Genomic DNA, 16,358 nt, shown 5'->3' on the forward strand with positions numbered 1-16,358 from the left:
AAAATCAAACAAAACTTTGTAACTGATATCTTATCTGATGTCTATGCTGTTAACATAAATCTTTGAGTGAGAAAAGTTTTTTTTTGCTGTAGACAGCAGGTTGGCCATGTCGTGGAGTGCCTCGCGCTTCCCCTGACCTCCGTTGTATCCTGGACCTCCCCTATAACCCATCCGTAGGTTGTTTGTACCCACATGGATATGGATGATTCTAAGATTGTAAAATTAACTCCGGAGTTTTCACATTATCCAAAATGTCCTTTTATTGTAATTTGAAAACCCTAAAAAGTATATATTTTGCTCACATTTACTCTCATCTTTCATTCGGTTTTGCCTTATAATGGGTCAACAAAACAATTAAATATGGATAGCATTCTGAAGCGGCAAAAAGAGGTTATTGGAATTATGTTTAAGCTTAAACGAGATAATTCGGCAAAAGAACAATTTAAGAAATTACAAATATTTACAGTTTATGGACAAAATATTTATGAAACAATTCTCATCACAAAAAAAATTAATCTGAGCAAGTAATAAATTCACTGCATACTTATAATTTCAGGAGGAGGAAAGAGTTTGTCCAGCCTCACAAATTAAAACTTTTTGGAAAAAACTTCTCATACGCTGGTAACGATTTTCTAATATTTGTCTCTGAATTATTCATAAAAAAACAAAACAAACCTATCTAAAAAGAAAATTCTAATAGAGCATATAATAAATGAATCATTATATTCTTTTGATGAGTTTTCCACCTCCCATAAATACCTAAAACTAATTGGCTTAATACCTAAAAAAATTGTATTTTCAAATCACTGTATAACTTACTTAAAAATAAACAAATTAAGTTTTAAGATAATCAAACTGACATCCCGAATGCTTTTGAAAAAGAGTGTATCGGTGATGATGCTCAGACAGGGTGAGAGCGCAGACTGACAAAACCGGTTAAGAGCCACTACCCCCAGGCTTCACCAGGAATTGCTCTATTGAATACGGATGCTAAACATTTCCTCGCCTTGTCCCCAGTTTCGGTGTGATTGTGATCCACATGTTTCAGGTAGAAGAACTGCTAAACATCCCAAACACTACTGAAGGTGTGAAGGTGGTAGATCTATCCTGGAGTGCTACGGGCAGTGTTTTGGCAGTGGCAAGCTGTCATACATTGCACAGCGGCTGGTGTCATCACCAAGGCTATGTCACACTCCATAACATTGATAAGTAAATAGCAGGAACGCCTTTTTGAATTTGGCTAGTGCCAGTTTGTTTTGGCAAAATATTAATTGGCACATACCTAATTACTGTCATACATGCCTAAAATCACAGTATGTTTTTCAGTCAGTAGCAAACAAGTGTAGCCTACCAACAGATTTATAGTAGCCTACATGATTCTTTTAATTTACCTTTTAATAGTTGATTGTGTTTGCTTTCTCTAAGTATATAGTAGTCAACAACTGAATATATCTTTAAAATAGCATATTTCATCACTAGGGGTGACGCAAAAGGAATGAGGGTTTTAGTTTTCATTCAAACAATTAATAATACTTTTACAATAACAAATAGCCTATTCCCTATATGGGAAATTCGCTAAAACAAATCACCTGTCTTGCAAATCAGATGTAATAAAACATATTTGTTATATCCAGACTCATGGCTTAGCCACAAGGGGCTAAAGTGACTCTTTTCAGCATGTTAAGCGGCCGAGGTGGAAACTTTGTCAGTAAATGAGCGCAGGTTAACTTTTTGCCTATGTGATGGACTATATATTTCTTGTCGTTCTGCGCCATTATTTAGGCTATATAAGAGTTATAAAATATAATTTCCCTCTTCTTTTATGAAATTACTTGTATCTTGATTTCAATTCTGCTATTAAAGTAAACTATTAACTTATTCAACTATTTGGTCTGTTACGATTCTGCTGATATAGGCCCTACTATTAAAGGTTATTTATTTAACTATTTATTGTAATAAAGATTATTTTATTTTAAAACTATTGAAGTATAGTGTTTCACATTATATTTTTATAATGTGGCGCTCGTGTTACACATTATATTTTTCCTACAGCCACTATAAAACATATAAATAATTAGTCTTTCAAACACTATACAACACGTTTTTAGGTTAGGTTAAACCCGAGCGATGAACGGAATGAGAAACACTGCACCAGTTGATTGTAGTCGTAGTATCTTTAGGTGTTGCTTATTTTCAAGAGTACACTAAACAGTATAAACAGAATAAACAAGTAATTTTGTAGCTTTCTTACTTATGCACCAAGAAGAAAACAGTTTGTATGCTCATTCATACTTCTTTCTTGATTTTTCAGGAAACAGGTAACAGGTTTAATGAAACATGCTTTGTAGTTTCTGCTACATATTTTTTCTGGTGTACACATATATTCACAATCACTTAGTTCATTATTCTCAAACGTGTTAGGCCCACTTTATTATTATTATATTATTCTTTCAAATATTACACTTTAGGTTATGTTCAAACCAAGCGTTTAAAGTCAATCAGCTGATCATATTAATAGTATCTTTAAGTGTTGCCAACCTATTTCCAAGTGTACTCGGATTACGTGCATAATAAAACCACGCTGTGTTGTGTTGTTTGGTTGGAATACTGGTGTGTGCCAAAGTACAAACCGTGCGCCAAAGTATAAACCGTGCGACAAAGTAAGTAAATGCAGCAATTAGCAGCTTTCTGTACTATAATCAGTGCAAGGAAGCCAACTTTCTCGGGTGACTTTAGGAAAAATATTTTGCAAAACAGCTGACTTCTCTTTCAATTGTTTTCCATGCATCATTACATTAAATTTTGGTTTTATTAACATGTTCGCTACCGATCGTCACATACATTTTAATATTACACCTAGACCGAGTGTCACTTGTAAATGCAGACTGCGGGCCAGTGATGCGGCAAAGTAAAAATCAGATTTTCCAACTTTCATATAATGACACTAATCGTCATTTCTACAGACCAAGTGACACACATATGCGACAGACATCCCTGTAGACCACTGCAAAGAATTCAGGGCCTTTAAATGGACCGTTACGAAGATATAAGCTTTTTAATAACATTGGACTCCGACGCAAATATACAAAGTCAGTCTATGTGACCAGCTGTCTCATAAATACGACTGCAGTCTATGGGTAGAAACCGGCCGTCGCATATGTGCGTCGCTGGTCCATATGAATGAAAAATTTAGTAGTGAAAAATTTAGTATAGTAGCTCAGAGTATTTTATTACTCTGAGATAGTAGTGAAAAACCTACTATTGCCGTAGCCAACGTTTTAAGTTCTGTTACTACTGATTTTTTAGTTATTACATTATAAATACTGTATAAAAAATATAATGTGCAATGTGAATGCAAAGGGTTATACTTTGCATAAAATTGACGTTTTTCACTCGTTAAAAAAGTGTACTTTGCTCAATAGTTGTACAATAATTAACTAACTATAGTGTTTTTTTTTTTATGAAATTATCCTCCATTGTCGCTATAGATGTAAACAGATGTAATACTTTTTCAGAGACAGCAGGATTCCTAGCTGTACCCTCAATGCGACCTCTTGTGTACGCAGTGTCAGCATGCATCCTTACTTATCCTCCATTGTTGCTGCAGGCACAATTACAGGTCAGTTCTACCTCATGCCACATATCAACAATCTAGGGTTCCTCCTTTCTTCAAAAAATAAATTCAGTAGTTAATATTTTTCCTAAATCTCAAATTCTGTAACACAGTGATCAAACTCATCATCAGCAAACTCTACTCGCATTCAAACTAAATCAAACAAATTCACAAGACGCTGAGAAATATAATATGAGGCGTCTAAACTGTTTTCCTAAAATTAAAACACCCAGCAAACCACTGAAAAATGACTGGCAAAAACAAACAAAAATTACCGTAAGGTTCAGCGGAGAGAAAAAGTTCCATCTACTGAGTGTCAAAACAAGTTCACAGTCCTTTCTAGAGAGAGTGATGAAATATCAACACCAATACCACACATGTCTGATCCTCATACCACTTCACTGAAGAAAAATTCTAAAATCACAATTAGACCCAATACTAAACCAAAGAAAAGGAACACAGATTTTTGTAATCCAATAAAATCTAAATCTAAATTACTGAAATTGGCTGACAGCCATGTCCGTGGTCTTAGCAATCTTCTACAATATAAAGCTGATCTAAATGTGTCTGCAATAATAATGCCAGGGACATTGTTAGCTGACGTTACAAAGGACTTTAACACGTTCATATAAGCGACGACGCGATCATTGCCACGGACCGAGGTATACAATTTAATCTTACACTTGACCGGCTGTCACTTGGTTAACAGTACACACAGACCACGCGCAAAAACCTGTTAAACAGTGATCATTTACTTGTTAATACGCTACAATCAAGTTTGAAATAATATTTTTGTTAATGACTAATTTCATATATGTATGACCATTGATTAATCTTTATATTTCTGCTGTATGATTTATCTGTGAAGACTAATTATCACATGTTTTAATGTTGTTAAATAATCTATACTAATATATAAAAATGAGATGGTGTGTGTTTGTGTGTGTGTGTGTGTGTGTGTGTCTGTCTGTTACCTAATAAAATAACGCAAGAACCACTGAACCGATTGAAATAAAATTTTGAATGAAGGTAGCTTATATACCGGTTTAACGTATAGACATATTCCTGTTATTATTTTTCCCTTGGGCTACGCCCCATGGGGCTTCCAAAGTTTCAATGTTTACATTTTGGAAGAATGTAAAATAGTAAAAAGTATTAATTGAAGTCAGCTGTAAATACCACTGTATAATTTGACAGTTCAAACACTAAACAGCAGAGGTTAAGAGGTACAGCTCCTGCTCCCAAGATTCTAAAGTTTTATGATTATGAGAACGAGTGTACATGTTGCTCGAATTCGAGCAATTGCAAAGTATTACAGGAGTTATTTCAAAACGAATAACAGTCATATTTACAATGAGTTTAAAAGAGTCAACTCAAAGATTACCAGTGTGTAACTCAGACCATGTTTATCTTTGTTATTGATAAACCTAAAGCATTCCGGCCGGTTTACTCCTTCTCAAAATATCTCGCTGTACAGGCAACACAGGTCATTAATAGAGGGCCAATTGAGAACGAAAAGTCATTTTAAGGTAGTGTTAGGGCTCATTTGTAAACTAATAGTTGAGATTGTCCAGGGTCAGGTGCTGACTGTGATGAGTTAAGCCTATTACGCGTCACTGTTCTGTAGCTGCGGTAGTTATCACGATTACGCCTCCTGTCTATGTTTCGTTGTCGTCGCATCAAGAACAAAACAACAAATAAACTAATAATTATATCTACACAAAACAACGATAAATGCACAAATTTAAGTTACAATCATGCTAACACGATCCGTCATAGCGACACAAAACAACGATAAACACACAAATTTAAGATACAACCATACTAACACGATCCGTCTTGGGGTTATGTTTACACAAACTCAAATAGTAAATAAATGTACTCAATGCGTTTCATTGAATTGAAAAATAAATAACAGTAATTAAATTATACAGCTGATCAAAATGTAAACAATTATGTTTTTCATAAGGATAACATGGGAACTTTCAAAGCCACTGGGACAGAGCCTAAGGGTCTTTTTCCAAAATGTAAGGCCAGTTTGTAAATTTAGGCGACACGCCCTTTCCAATGAGACGTCAATGGATAAAATCGGTTAAGAAATGGCGGAGGAGTTCAACCGACAAAGTTTCATGTAGCGTATTAATTATATAGATAGTTTGATTAATATATTTATGAAAATATACTTATTTTCATGGAAACAGAAGGATTATTATAATGTATAATATTTTCGAATAATTTTGATATGGTAGCTTTATGTCTACAAATTTGAACTGATAAACAAATGTTTGGATCGGGATTTTAATAGATTTTAAAAACTAAGAAATATGTACTGGTGCAGTTTTAAAAATTTAACTGACTCAATGTTTACACTTTTATTTGTGTTTTAATTCAATTTACAAACTAAATTTCAACTATACCTACTTTTATTCTGTCCAGAGGTAGCTACTAATTATATTTTCTTCTACCATCTACTTCACATTCACTTTTTTTTAAATTTACAGAAATCTCCTTAGTAGTTGTATATTTACAACACTGCTTTAATTTGACTATGGAGAATATCACAAAACTAAGCTGCGAGCAATTCACTTTTGTATCTAAAATCTGTAACGTAACTGTGTTTCTTTACTTGATGTTTTAAATAATGATGTAATTTAATGCAAATACATACACGTTTTGATTTATGGAACGAGTTAAAATAATTAATGTTATGGGTTTTATGCTTATGATTTATGAGTTGGAGAGTATTTATGATTTAATCTATACTTAATCATCTAAATTAGATACCTGCCTAATGATTAAAATCAAACAGCCCTAACAATTTACAAAATTTGATAAACCAAACTTTTGAAGATTTAAACAAATGGTTCAGAGCAAATGGTCTGAGTCTAAATTGTTCTAAAACTCAAATTGTCAGGTTCAAAACTACTCATGACAGAGAAACCATCAAATTAAATATTAATTTTCAGGGGGAAATTATTAATGAAACGTCATCTACAAAATTTTTAGGTATTCAGGTACAAAACACTTTAAATTGGGATAAATACACATCAGTTTTAGCTAATAAACTAAATACAGTCTGTTTCCAGATGTCTGTCCTGCAGCATGTTACTGACCTCAGAACAAGGATGATTGTTTATTATGCTTTGTTTGTGTCAAACATGTTGTATGGAATAGAGTTCTGGGGCAGCTGCTCAAATGCCGAAACCATTTTCAAAATTCAAAAAAAGATCCTTAGAATTATGACATTTTCAAAGCCTAGGCAATCCTGTAAATTATTATTTAGAGAATTGAAAATATTAACACTTCCGTCTGTTTATATCCTGCAAACATTAATATTTATTAAAAAAAATCTTGAATATTTTATGAATGAAAACCATAACCATAATTATTTAACACGACATCGAAATGATTTACAACTGCCCATTCATAGACTTACCTCACTAGAAACCCTTCCACAATACCTAGGGAAAAAACTGTATAATAAACTGCCTGATAATATTAAATCATTAGAATCTTTTGAAAAATACAAAAAAGAAGTTACCAAATTGCTGCTTAATAAAGGGTATTACAAAGTTGATGATTTTTTAAATGATGTATATATTTGATTTCTTAGCATATTGTATAGTTATTATAGTTTTATGTATTTTAATTGTCCATGACCATTTCACCTGTTTCCCAGCTATGCTGGATCTGTAAAACGTTATGTGAAAATAAATGATTGACTTGACTTGACTTGACTACGTATTTCGTTGTTGATTTATATTTAAAGTACCTGTGGACCGAGCTTTGCTCGAGGAAAATCATTCCCCCACTCTGCGATGACAGCCTTTACTACTTCCTTCATCATTTCCTACGTCATGGACCTGTTTCCTTCCCTTTTAATAGCATTCAAGTATTACATATACATTAATCTAACTGCCACAAATGGTTCCCCCACTCCGCACTGCAAGCATTTACTACTTCTTTCACCATCTCCTATGCTGTGGACATGTTTCCATCCCTTCTCATAGCATTTCTGTATTTCAATTTCAGATACATAAATCTAACTGTTACAAACAGTTTCTAGTTCTCACACTCCACACTGCTCGCCTTTACTACTTCCTTCACCACTTCCTACGTCGCGGACACGTTTCCTTCCCTTCCCATAGCATTTTAGGATTGCAGATACCTTAATCTGATCATCATTAACAGTTTCCACACTCCGGACTGCTCGCCTTTACTACTTCCTTCGCCCCTTCCTACGTCGCGGACCTGTTTCCCTCCCTTCCCATAGCATTTTAGGATTGTAGATACCTTAATCTAATCATCATAAACAGATTCCACACTCCAGACAGCTCGCCTTGACTACTTCCTTCACCACTTCCTACGTCACGGACCTGTTTCCCTCCCTTCCCATATAATTTTAGGATCGCAAATACCTTAATCTAATGGTCATAAACAGATCGCACACTCAGGACTGTTTGCCTTTACTACTTCCTTCGCCCCTTCCTATGTCGAGGACCTGTTTCCCATAGCATTTTAGGATTGTAGATACCTTAATCTAATCATCATACACAGTTCCCACACTCCGGACTACTCGCCTTAACTACTTCCTTCACCACTTCCTATGTCGCGGACCTGTTTCCCTCCCTTCCCATAGCATTTTAGGATTGCAGATACCTTAATCTGATCGTCATTAACATTTCCCACACTCCGGACTGCTCGCATTTACTACTTCCTTCGCCCCTTCCTACGTCACGGACCTGTTTCCCTCCCTTCCCATAGCATTTTAGGATTGTAGATACCTTAATCTAATCGCCACAAACAGTTCCCACACTCTGGACTGCTCGTCTTTACTATTTCCTTCACCACTTCCTACGTCATGGACCTGCTTCTCTCCCTTCCCATAGAATTTTAGGATCGCAAATACCTTAATCTAATGGTCATAAACAGATCGCACACTCCGGACTGTTTGCCTTCACTACCTCTTTCACCACTTCCTACGTCGCGGACCTGTTTCCTTACCTTCCCATAGCATTTTAGGATTGTAGATACTTTAATCTTATCGTCATAAACAGTTCCCGCACTCCGGACTGCTCGCATTTACTACTTCCTTCACCAATTCGTACGTCGCGGACCTGTTTCCTTACCTTCCCATAGCATTTTAGGATTGCAAATACCTTAATCTAATGGTCATAAACAGATCGCACACTCCGGACTGTTTGCCTTTACTACTTCTTTCACCACCTTCTACGTCGCGGACCTGTTTCCTTACCTTCCCATAGCATTTTAGGATTGCAGATACTTAATCTTATCGTCATAAACAGTTCCCACACTCCGGATAGCTCGCCTTGACTACTTCCTTCACCAATTCCTACGTCGCGGACCTGTTTCCTTACCTTCCCATAGCATTTTAGGATTGCAAATACCTTCCCATCCTTATGAAACGTCTTAAGCCACTTTTATTGTTAGCTCTGTCTGGTTTTCTGTAGATGTCGTGTTTTTGCGAGAAACAAATTGTAAACAAAGCACGACATCTACAGAAAACCGGACAGAACTAACAATAAAAGTGGCTTAAGCTGTTCCATAAGGATGGGAAATTTTTCATAACAGATCCCACACTCCCCACTCTGCTATCCTTTACGACAATCTCAGAGTAATAAAACAAAACTACAATGTACCGAGTAAGGTTCAGTATAATCTTTGCTCAATAGTAACAAATTGATGCTTTCCCTTTTGTACTGTATTTGTAATTTGCTAGTATACTGTAGGTAGTTGGCTTATTATGAACACATGCTACAACTTCAAGTCTTTTGTTTACTTTTTGTTTGTTATTTAATTCAACCAACATGGTTACTTAGCAACCCATAAGACTAATTGTTAAAAAAATGTGACTTTTAGTTTCGTTTTTCTACGTAATTAGATTTTTGTTGGCAGTTCTAACTGCATGAAACTCGTTTTTAGGCCAAAAATAAACTATTTACAAGATTTGAAGAAAATCGTCAGAGCCGTTTTCGAGATCTTTCTGCAAGCAAGCATGCATACAAGCAAACATTGCTCGTATTAGATTATAGGATTGGTGAAATTTGTGCCCTGATTAACAATAATAGTGTTAGGCTTTCTAACAAAAGGTAATACAAGTTTTCCATTAGTTTATTTTTGCTTATTATTGTGATACAGTAGAACCTTGATAACAAGACTCTCATGGGGATTGTAAAATAAGACTTGTAATCAAGGTTGACTTCTTATCGAGGTTTGTAATAACATGTGATGAGGGGTAAAATAATTTTAAGGGGATTTGAAAATGACACTTGTTATCAAGGGTGGCTTGTTATCGAGGGTCTGCTTATCAAGGTTCCACTGTATATACACACTGATCTGCAGGTAAAGATTGAACTTTGAAAAAAGCTCATTAGCTACGGTAAAACATATCAATTATATGTGAAATCAATATAAACTGTTTTTTTTTTTCTTTACTACAGTGCTTTATGCTGTGCGATTATTTTTCCTTATTTACTTTATATGTACGTTTATGAAGGAAATAAATGTTTAAGAAAGCTTATCATGAAAATTGTATCTTGAAAATTGAATCGTATGGGTACATTATTTCCATAAATGCATCAGCGCCTCATATAATTCGTACTAGGTAGCCTTATAAGTTAGCCTAGCCTTAAAGAAAGATATTTGTCAAACTAAGAGTTTCAATTGAGTTATGTTCCTGAAACCAAAGGGGAATGTGTAACTATTTTATACAACAGAATTCAAGATCAAATTTTTTTGCTTCAGTGTCCTTTCCGTTGCGAAGCACGGGTACAACAGCTGGTAGTAAATAAACAGCTAAAATGCTGTACTACAAAGAAACTGACTTTTATTTGACTAGTTAAGACTTAAGATTTGACTTTTATTTGACTTGACTTAAAATACAGAAAAATGTATAAGATACTTGTTTTACAGAAAAAGGCAATAAGAATAATGTTAAATCTAGATTATAATGAGTCTGTAAAGCAACATGTTGTCAATTTGAAACTATTAACTGTGTTTAGTCTGTACGTACTGGAATGTATTATATATGTAAAAAATAACCAGGAAAAATTTAAAAAAAACTAGAAACAAAAATAATATAGTTCTACCGAAACACAACTTAGAAATGTATAAAAATAAGCCCTCATATGCCGGTGTAAAGTTTTTAAAGATAAATAACAAATGAAATAAAAGATATTCAGGATAAAAAAAGTTTAGACAAAAAAATTAAAGAATTTTTGATAGGAAACCCCATTCACTCAATAGATGAACTATTTATGAATGTATAGCCATAGATAGTTTTATTTTCTGTATTTTTTGTTTAGGTTAAGTATTTGTACATAGTAATTATAAGCTTGACACTATTTATTGTACATTTTGTACATACACGGCCGGATTTCCCAATAGGCCAGGTAGGCCCGGGCCTATGGGAGTGAGCTCCCAGAGGGCGCAAGCCTGAGAGGATTTTTTTTTTAAATATCTAAAAATAAAAATAAATAGTCATAGTTGATTAAAAAAACTCTGGCTAATAAAGCATTCTGATTCTGAAGTTCATAGGAAGAAATAATTGTTTGAAGATTTAAACTATTTTTCAGAATTACGCATCAATTTCGTTACAACATTGGTACGGGAGTAGGCTGTAGGGATGTTGATGAGCGCCCGAGCTATACCGCATCATATTGCCACTGCACTGCCACTATGTTGGCTCGGTGCTACTGATCGGAGTAATTAGGGGCGCATGCGTGCTAGACACTGTTACCACCAAACACACAAAACAAATAACTCACAAAACAAAAGTTATTGACTAATATTTTGATTAGTTTACAACAATCTGCAGGATCAAGTTAAAATATATAATACGTTGTGTTGAATATTTAAAAAAATGATTAATTTATCTTTAAAATTAACGAAAAAATATTAATCTCAGTTTGCAACAGGTTTTTGACAAATTCTATACCTCCAAAGCACCATAATTGCTGTAATTTTCTACAATAAGGATCGGTATGGTTGGCCGGAATATTGCTTTGTAGTCTGTTTTGCTTTGGAAATATAACCTAGATGCAGTACCACCATAGATTAAATATAACCATTGACATAGTATAACTCAAGTCGACTTCCTATCACATTGTTAATTCAAATTCTTTTTCATGTCTAGTTCACGTTGGTGACACTGGACGTTAGTTTTGACGTACGGTACTTTTGTTTCTATTATTTTAGGGTTAGTTCTATGATGTGTTTTAATTTCTTGTAATATAACCAGGAGACGACCTATTGTTTATGATTATATCGTTTTATTTTGGATAAACTAAGTTTAAATAACAAGAATTGTTTTCAGCTAATCCATAATGATGACAAATCTGGGTATGTTTAATCTATGGTATCACATACTGTATGGAGTTCATGTTTTTGAGCCTGAAATTGGAATCAATGGCCATGTTTTTTTGCAGGAATGCTCGGTGGGGGTGGGTTGAGTTGTTTTGTTTCAGTCCCACAAACGTGAGCATTTACTAAAAGCATAAAATTGCTAAAAGTGTTTAACACGGCATTTTGTTAAGGCTAAATGAGTAAATTCTTTAAAAAAACTTGCAATGATAAAATTCCGACGAGGAGTGGTATTCAAGCAATTAACTTAGGCCTATGGGCATGATAACTTTGACCAGACTAGGGGGCAGAAAATTATTTGGGCCTAGGGGCGCCGAAATGCTAAATCCGGCCCTGTGTACATACAAAAAAAATTATTAAAGATAATTTGAATTTGAATTCAAATAATTGACAGTTTAATATTGGTGCCAAAACAAAAAAAGAACCATGTCTTACAGAAAAAGTAATAGGGAAGTACTCCAAAGAGGTATACCCCTGAGCAGAATGAAATTAATGATACTGACAAATTATCAAAGAACGTTTCTGAGAATGTGATCTTTGACACTCAAGGAGTAGCATTGAGACAAACCAGCATTACTTCTAGTAGTTCAAGGAAAACAAAAAGTATATCAGCAACATCAAGCAACAGGAGACAAATGGAAATAGAACTTAAAAAGTTTGAGGAAATACAAAAACTGGAACGAGAAAATGAAGGAGCTGTAAAGACAAAGACTGATGGAGGAGAAGGAGGAAAAAGGAAATGGATCAACAACGGCTGGAGAAGGATTAAACTTAGTTTGGATTAGGCCTGGAAATATTGATGTTATCAAACAAGGAGATCAAGGCTGATCAGGAATCAGGATTTTAAATCACTACCACAATCTCTAACAGGTTTTATCCAGAGATAAACAGATTTCATAGACACGATATTAGGCCTATATGTACAGTTTATGCAACAAAATGTTCAATGCTTCATAAGATGATATAGATTTAAGCATGATGTCATATTTATGTCCTGACTTCTGACGTTGTCTATTGTAATTTTATGTTGCTGAATGACAATAAAGATTATTATTATTATAAACCAGCACTTTACTAGAGCCTCAGCTACATCTTCTACGGTGATGGTTTTCAATGGATGAACTTCTGGCCATCTGGTGTAGCGGTCGATAGCTGTTAGGCAATATTTCTATGGTCTGGATGGTGGAAGTGGTTCTATGATGTCAATGTGAACATGATCAAATCTTGATGATGGGAGTGATCACGATCCATAGGTTGTAAATTATACTATATACATGACGGGAGATCTTAGCATGTTGACATTTCTCTCAGGCTCAGGCCCAGTTTCGACAGTCTTGTTGAATTCGGGGCCAAGCAAAGCGTTTAGAAACAAGTTTTGCCGAAGCTTTGATGCCAGGGTGACTTAGATTGTGTATAGAATTAAAAACTGAGGTCTAAGGGACTCAGGGACGAAGGGTCATTGTATAGAAATTGTTTTGTCACAGTAAACATCTAGGTCAGTTCCAGGAATTTTGACGACCATCAAATTAAGAGATGTCTCTCCCTTAAGGACCTCTTCAAATTAAGAGATGTCCCTTGAGGACCTCTTGTAGCTCAGGGTCAGTGTCTTGATGATGTGCCAAAGTTTTGGAATCTTCAATGCTGGGAGCTGTAGTTGATAACGATTCTACACAAGAAAATACGTCGGCTACTAAGTTGGCGATCCAGAAACATGTCTTATGTCTGTAGTGAATTGTAAAAAGAATGTTAGTTGGTTTTGCTGAACAGGAGGTAGTTTTTCAAGTTTTTGACTGAAGGCAAATGTTATTGGCTTGTGGTCTGTGAAAACTATGCAATGATTTGCCTAAAGGTAGTGACAGAAGTGACGATCGGTGGCATATACAGCGAAAAGCTCACGGTAATAGGCTGGCCAAAGGGATTGTTTTGGTGTCAGTTTCTGTGAAAAGAAGGAGAGGGGTTCCCATGTTTTATTGTCGACCATCTGCTAGTGGGCAGCTCCTACATGGGTACTCGAGGCATCACAGAACAATGCAAGAGGGGCCTTGTGGTCAGGCTGAACAAGCAAGGTAGCATTGGAGAGATGTTCTTAACAAGATAATAATGCAGCATCCAATTCAGGAGACCAATTTACAGGTTGGTTCCCACGGAGAGATGAGAAGGCATCATGGAGAGCCGCTTGTTGCTTGGCTGCTGAAGGAATGAATCTGCGGTAGAAATTCAACATGCCAAGAAAACAACGCAAACCTTTCGTAGTGGAGGGGCGGGTGAATTGTTGCAGAGCCTCAACACGTTCAGGAAGTGGTCGAGTACCATCAGACCTTATATCCTAGGATGGTAACCTTTGGAGCTTTCAAAACAGTCTTCTTTATGTTAACTAGTATGCCATAATCAGATAACCGATTGAATAGAGTCTGTAGATGGGCTTCATGTTCAGTCTCATCCTTAGAGAAAACTAAGGCGTCATCTATATAAGGAAAGCAGAAGTCTAAACCAAAAACTACTTCATCGATGAAACAGGCCAAAGGATTTGAAGGGGAATTCAAACAATCCGAAGGGGGTTGTAATGGCTGTCTTCGGGATGTCTTCAGGGTTGACAGGGATTTGTGTGTAGGCCTTCACTCGATCCCAGAGAAATACTTGCAACCTCTGAGAGAATGGGTGAAATCGTGGATATGTCTGACAGGTTATCTGTCAGGAATCGTCCTAGCGTTGAGAGCACGGTAGTCTCCACAGGGGCGCCAGCCATCAGGTTTCTTAGGGACCATATGAAGGGGTGATGACCGAGGTCCATCAGATCGACGTGCAGTACGATCGGTGGATTGGCATCAAACTCGGCTTTGGCTATAACAAGCCGATCAGGAGCGATTTGACGTGGACGAGATGAAACTGGGGGGCCAGGGGTCATTTTGATGAAATGCATGGTTGAATGGAGCACTTTTCTAGGTGTACCATTCTAGGTGTACATGGGGAGCAAATTTTGTTTATGAATAAACCGAGTGATACTATAGATGATTATATGCCGATGCTTGATGGCAAATCTGTGCGTGCATACCTTCAATTTGAGACCTCAATCATGAAAATCGGTCGGGTAGAAGAGCCAAATGTAGTCGGAAAAGAAAAACCAAGTTTTTTAAATAGGTATATAAGATTAATTTTTTTACTCATGATAAATTCTTATATCTAAATAAGGAAACCTCACAGTACCTAAAATATGCCTTGGTCAGGGAAATTAGCAGAAAATGGCCAGGGAAGGTCAGGAAAATTCAGGGAATTTACCAAAGATAATATGTTTGTGGGAACCCTGAACTGGCAGCGGCTTTGGACGTAGTGCTACTTCTAGGTTTTTGGCAGGCCTATAATGTACGCTGATGCACGACGACCAATCACATGACATTCAAAGCTTGTAGAAAGATTATGTTTCTTGCAGTTACTGTACTTTTGGACAGGATGTGATTTGGACGTCGTGCAACAGTTAAATAGTTTATATTGGATGTCGTGACGCTGACTTATATCATTGGACTCTGTGCAACACTCCCCATTATGCCCATGTTTTTCAAAAGTTTTTACGTATATTATGGCGATAATAGATTTTCCCTGTATATAACACTGGTCTAGAACTTATTTTTGGAGCTGAACTTAGTTACACCGTAAATATAAAAGTGTTTCTTGGTGCTGATTCTGACATCGAAGTAACAAATATACAAACATTACTCATATTATACAGGGAGCGGCAGAAATATCTGACGGTTTTCAAGCGAGTACAGTCCGGCAGCCAAGTGGTGGAGGGTGGTGGGGAGCGGCTCATTCTCAAGGCCAAAGATGACATTTCAGTCGCCATAGAGCAGTGGACCGGTATACATCGCGCGTTTGTCGTTGAGGCGTATTTTAAAAATGGCGATTCTGTTGTTGATACGCAACGTAAGTTTCGTAGGCATTTTAATGTGGCTCGTGGGGAACCTATCCCATCCCGAAACACCATCAAATGTGGGTGGATACCTTTAGATCCACAGGATCAACTTCAAAACGTAGGGCTACAGGCCGTCCAAGGTCAGTGAGGACGCCGGAGAACGTGGAGCGAGTGCAACAAACTGTGCTAACGAGCCCGCATCGCCCGGCGCGTGGACAAGCTGCTGCTCATGGCATGTCTGAGCGCTCTATTCGACGAATCTTGCACTCAGACCTTCACTTTCACCCATATAAAATAGCAATCGTCCAAAAACTTCAGCAAAATTCGTCGAATAGAGCGCTCAGACATGCCATGAGCAGCAGCTTGTCCACGCGCCGGGCGATGCGGGCTCATTAGCACTGTTTGTCGCACTCGCTCCACGTTCTCCGGCGTCCTAACTGACCTTGGACGGCCTGT

At 36.5% G+C, this 16,358-nt stretch overlaps 1 protein-coding gene across 4 annotated transcripts in view; it reads left to right on the forward strand.

The window, feature by feature from the left end:
* The window catches only part of LOC128982962 (cytoplasmic dynein 2 intermediate chain 2-like), a 131,267-nt gene that overhangs the window by 71,563 nt on the left and 43,346 nt on the right, over nucleotides 1–16,358 (forward strand). For all 4 annotated transcript variants that reach the window (XM_054402075.1, XM_054402084.1, XM_054402102.1 and 1 more), the window contains 2 exons: nucleotides 1,049–1,209; nucleotides 3,516–3,619. In XM_054402075.1, the coding sequence (XP_054258050.1) occupies nucleotides 1,049–1,209; nucleotides 3,516–3,619 (265 nt within the window). The remainder of the gene's footprint in view (nucleotides 1–1,048; nucleotides 1,210–3,515; nucleotides 3,620–16,358) is intronic.

Source organism: Macrosteles quadrilineatus, unplaced genomic scaffold (assembly GCF_028750875.1).
Source record: "Macrosteles quadrilineatus isolate MER2022 unplaced genomic scaffold, UCM_ALF_1.0 Scaffold_1__1_contigs__length_201487025, whole genome shotgun sequence".
Classification (NCBI taxonomy): Eukaryota; Metazoa; Arthropoda; class Insecta; order Hemiptera; family Cicadellidae; genus Macrosteles; species Macrosteles quadrilineatus.